At 51.8% G+C, this 5,000-nt stretch overlaps 1 protein-coding gene across 12 annotated transcripts in view; it reads right to left on the bottom strand.

The window, feature by feature from the left end:
- Positions 1 to 5,000, bottom strand: part of LOC119598693 (protein NDRG3-like) — a 160,886-nt gene that overhangs the window by 24,318 nt on the left and 131,568 nt on the right. Inside the window, exon 1 of one of the 12 annotated variants that reach the window (XM_037948448.1) lies at positions 3,485 to 4,054. The exons of the other annotated variants lie outside the window; for them this stretch is intronic. Within the exon in view, the coding sequence (XP_037804376.1) occupies positions 3,485 to 3,567 (83 nt within the window). The 5' untranslated portion in view covers positions 3,568 to 4,054. Of the gene's footprint in view, positions 1 to 3,484; positions 4,055 to 5,000 lie in introns of those variants that run through there. 12 annotated transcript variants of the gene reach the window in all.

A 5,000-nucleotide genomic window follows, 5' to 3' on the forward strand; every position in this document is an offset into this window, starting at 1 on the left:
GTGGTGATGGGTGGTGGTGAGTGGAAATTGGTGACTGGTGGTGGTGGTGATTGTGACTGATGGTGTGTGTGTGTGTGGGGGGGGGGGGGGGGGATGGTGATTGGTAACTGGTGATGGTGGTGACTGGTGGTTGTGGTGATTTTTGATGGTGATGGTGATGGCAGTATTGGTTATGAAGATGACGATCGCATAACAATGACATTAACACTAACAATGTCGATAATAAAACCAACAACAGTAATGACGATGCTGATGCTCATGGTGATAGTGATAGTGATGGTGAAGATGATGATGGTGAAAGTGATAGTGATAGTGATGGTGATGGTGATGGTGATGGTGATGATGATGATGATGATGATGATGATGATGATGATGATGATGATGGTGGTGGTGATGATGGTGATGGTGATGATGATGATGGTGATGATAATAAAGATGATAATGATGATAATGATAAGAAATAATCTATAACTGCAATCACAACTACCTCCTTCGCCATTTTAAAATCACGCAACAATGCCAGTGGAAATTCCCAGAACAACGCTAATGACCCCGCAGACAATATTAATTATCGTAAGGCTCCCCATCACCATCCTAATGACAGTAATTACAATCCCTCATCACCATCAACATCCTAGTAACAACAGTAATTACCGGTCCTCATTACCAATACCGTCATCACCATTATCATCCCTAATGACACTAGTTATCGAACTCTCATCACCACCATCCTTGTAGCTATGGTTTGCGATCATCTTCTTTCTTTCTTTCTTTCTTTCTTTCTTTTCTTTCTTTCTTTCTTTCTTTCTTTCTTTCTTTCTTTCCTTCTTCTTCTTCTTCTTCTTCTTCTTCTTCTTCTTCTTCTTCTTCTTCTTCTTCTTCTTCTTCCTGAGAATCATCCTCATCCTAAGAAACATCACCATCCTCACCGTCATTATCATCCTCCTCACCATCCTCATCTCCATCCTCACAACCATCTTCACAATCCTCACACCCTCACCACCATCATCACTCACAACATGCACAGTCGTTCAAAAGCTTTTTCGCAACGACTACACGACCGTAAAACCCGGTCCCACTCTCTCTCGCGAGACCATAACCTCCCCTTCCTCTCTCCCCTCTTTTCCCCTTCGAATCTCTCCTCTCCTCCTCCTGTTCCCCCATTCTCCTCTTCTCCTTCCCTCGCCTTGCTCTGAACGCAATATCTCATTTGTATTTTCTCACTGTCTCCTCAACTTAATCCCTAATCCTCAAACTTCTTCACACCCTATCTTATTCTATCCTCTCCACTCTTCTCCTGTCTTTTCATCCCCTTCCCTTTCCATTCTTCTCTCCTCTCCTCCATTTCTCCTACATTCTCTTCTCTTATATACTCTCTTCTCTCTTTCCTCTTTCTTCCCATCTCTCTCCTCTCTCTCCTCCTCTCTTCTCTCTCCCCTTATATCTCCTCCTCCCTTCTCTCTCCCCTTCTCTCTCCCCTTCTATCTCCTCCTCCCTTATCTCTCCCCTTCTCTCTCCTCCTCCCTTCTCTCTTCCCCAACCTTCTCTCTCCCTTTCTCATCTCTTCTCTCCTCCTCTTCCCCCCTCCCCCCTTTACCGCGTTCAACAGCATGCAGTCCGTTCAGCAGGGGATCAATAGAGCGTGGCGGCGGTGGGCGGGGGTAGGGATGGGTGGTGGTGGAGAGAGGGGAGAGAGGGGTGGGGAGAGGAGAGAGAGGGGAAGGAGTGGGGGAGTAGTGAGGGTAAGAGAAGGGAAGAGAAGGGAAGAGAGGGGAAGAGAAGAGAAGAGAAGAGGGGGGGATAGAGGGGAGATAGGGAGGAAGGAGTGGGGGAAGAGAGGTGGGATCGAGAGGCAGAGAGAGGGGAAGTGGGGGGCAGACAGGGGAGAAAGGGCAGGAGAGGAGAGGGAAGTGGTGAAAGGAGAGAGGGGGAGAGGGAAGAGAAGTGTTGAGAGAAGGAGAGACAGAGAGAAAAGGAAGGATTGGAAAGGGGAGACAGTGTGAGAGGGAGAGAGGAGAGAGGAGAGGAGAGAGAGAGAAGGGAATGTCTACGTAGTTAATATCGCAAGTGTTCAGACATCAGCTGTTTCATCGAATGCGAGAGGGGGTGGGGGTGACGGTGGCCATGGGATGGGGGGGGGGGTGAGGGAGGCGATGGAATTGGGGGTGAGGGAGACGGTGAGATGGGGGTGAGGGAGACGATGAGATGGGGGTGAGGGAGACGATGAGATGGGGTGAGGGAGACGATGAGATGGGGGTGAGGGAGACGATGAGATGGGGGTGAGGGAGACGATGAGATGGGGGTGAGGGAGACGATGAGATGGGGGTGAGGGAGACGATGAGATGGGGGTGAGGGAGACGATGAGATGGGGGTGAGGGAGACGATGAGATGGGGGTGAGGGAGACGATGAGATGGGGGTGAGGGAGACGGTGAGATGGGGGTGAGGGAGACGGTGAGATGGGGGGGTGAGGGAGACGGTGAGATGGGGGTGAGGGAGACGACAGGGGTGAGGGTGAGGGTTAGGGTGCCGATGAGAAGGCAAAGGCGAGGTGGGTGGGTGGGTTGGGAAGGGGAGGGGGAGCAGAGGGGGGGGGGGCGAAGCGGGAATGGTAATAAATTGAATAATTGAGAGCGTAATGCACTGTCGACTCACTCGATACCGCTGGTCAGTTCCGCCATGCTTCCACTGGCTCTTCTCAATCTCATTTTCTCATTTTCACCTTGTTCTTATTCTCTAATTTTCCCTCGTAATCTCGCATATTCTCCCTCTCCTTCTCCCTCCCTCAATGTTTCTCCCTGTCTCTGTTTCTCTCTCTCTCGCTCTCTCTCTCGCTCTCTCTCTCGCTCTCTCTCTCGCTCTCTCTCTCCATCTCCATCTCATCTTCTGCTCCCTTTCTTCTTTCCTTTCTCCCTCTTCCTCTCTCTTTGCTTCCCTCTCTGCCCCTCTCCCTGTTTCTATCTCCCCCTCTCTCTCTCTCTCTGCCCGTCTCCCTCTCTCTCTCCCTCTCTCACTTTCTCTCTCACTTTCTCTCCCCCTCTCACTCACTCACTCCCCAAAGTAAAGCCTTTCTCTCAGTCACTCTCTCCCGTCTTCAGCTGTAGCTTTCTCCCGGTCTTCTATGGGGTCGCTATGGTCAGGTTCTGGTAGATATATTGTTTATGTCCGGATGCCCTTCCTGACGCCAACCCCCTCTATTTACCCGGGCTTGGGAACTGACTTTGGCTGGCTAGGTTCTCAGTCACTCTCTCCCTCCCTCCTAAATGCCTTCCTCCTCAAGCAAGCCGCGGTCAGGAGGAGGAGGGAGGGGCTTGTTCCGACGACTATTCACTACCCGCTACCCGCTACTCGCTACCCGCTACCACTACTCGCAACGCATTCCCCGCTACTTGCTACCCGCTACTCGTTACCCATTCCCCGCTACCCGCTACTCGTTCCCCGCTACCCGCTACTCGTTCCCCGCTACCCGCTACCGTCGCAACTCACAGGAGCGGGAGGTTGTCGCCGTCGCAGGGCGTGGTGGGGATAATGGCCACGTTCGGGCATCCCGCGGACACGGTGTCGACCATCCCGCCGTCTCCTCCTTGGGCTCCTCCTCCAGCTCCTCCTCCAAAAGCTCCTCCTCTAAAGGCCCCTCCTCCTCCGGCGCCCTTCTTCCTCTGGGGGCTCCTCCTCGCCCTCGCCTCCAAGTCCCTGGCGATCCTCAGCGGCCAGTTGTACTTGCGAATCCTGCTCCTCCAGGTGTGGCGGCGGTGGCAGGGGGGGTAGAGGTCCTCGACGCTGCTGAGGCCCAGGGGCTGACCCAGGGGCAGGCCCAGGGGCTCCCCGAGGGCGTCTCCTCCTTCCCCTCCTCCTCCTCCTGCCCCTCCCCCTCCTCCGTCGGCGCCTTCGACAGCCAACTCAAAGGCCAAGTCGCTCCTCTTGTCCTTCGCGGTCGCCAGAGCTCCTCCTCCACAGGGGCTTCAGAGGGAGCGAGTGGGCTCTCCTGCCTTTTCTCTTTTTCTTTCTTTCTCTCTCTCTTTCCTTCTTTCTTCTTTCTCTCTTTCCTTCTTTCTTTCCTTCTCTTTCTTCCTCTCTTTCTCTTACTCTCTTATTTTCCTCTTTCCTTCCTTCCTTCTACCTTTCTTACTTACTTAACTTCTTCCCTTCCTTCCTTCGTTCGTTCCTTCCTTCCTTCTTGTCACTCTTCCTCCTTTCGTGTACGTCCTTCGTATACGTACACGTGTGCACGGACCCCCCCTTGCTCGATCGCGGTTCACGGGGCGTCAAAAACTTCTCTCTCTTTCAATCTCCTTCGCCTGCCAATCATCCGTCATCCGCCATGTACTATTCGTCTATCACAACCCCGCGAAATCTTCTTTCTGCATTACGAAAAATATAAAAATTTTCGATCACTGAAACTTTTTTTTTTCTCTTTCTTTCTTTCTTTCTCTCTCTCTTTCTCTTTCTCGATTTTTCTCTTTCTCTCTCTTTGCTTCTCTCTCTCTTTCTCTCTTTCCTCGTGTCTTCTCTCCTCTCTTCAGCGCGGTGGAGACAAGACTGGCCGCCACACACTCAAGGGTGCTGGAAGTGTGTGTGTGTGTGTGTGTGTGTGAGTGCGTGTGTGAGTGTGTCTGTGTGTGTGTGTGTGTGTGTGTACGTGTGTGGACGACGTGGAAGAGTCTCCCCTCTTACCTCCTCCCCTTCTCCTTCCCCCTCCCCCCCTTTCGTCTGTCTCCTTCCTAGGGAGGAAGGAGGGGAGGGGGGAGGGTATAAGAGGGAGGGGGGGAGAACAGCCCTTCACCGAACCCCGTTAACTTGGACACACAACACAAAAGAGGGGAACAGAGGGGGCCGTAAGAACGAAAGAGAGAGACACACAAGAAAAAAAGAGAAAAATAACAATGAATAACGAATGAGAGAAAGAAATAGTTCACCACACTACCTCAAAATCACATTTCTTTCTTTTAACACTTCAGGCAAAGTTAATCTAGAAAAGATTAATCTAGAAAAGTTCGTTTCT

The sequence above is a fragment of the Penaeus monodon genome, chromosome 41, assembly GCF_015228065.2.
Source record: "Penaeus monodon isolate SGIC_2016 chromosome 41, NSTDA_Pmon_1, whole genome shotgun sequence".
In the NCBI taxonomy this organism is placed as follows: domain Eukaryota; kingdom Metazoa; phylum Arthropoda; class Malacostraca; order Decapoda; family Penaeidae; genus Penaeus; species Penaeus monodon.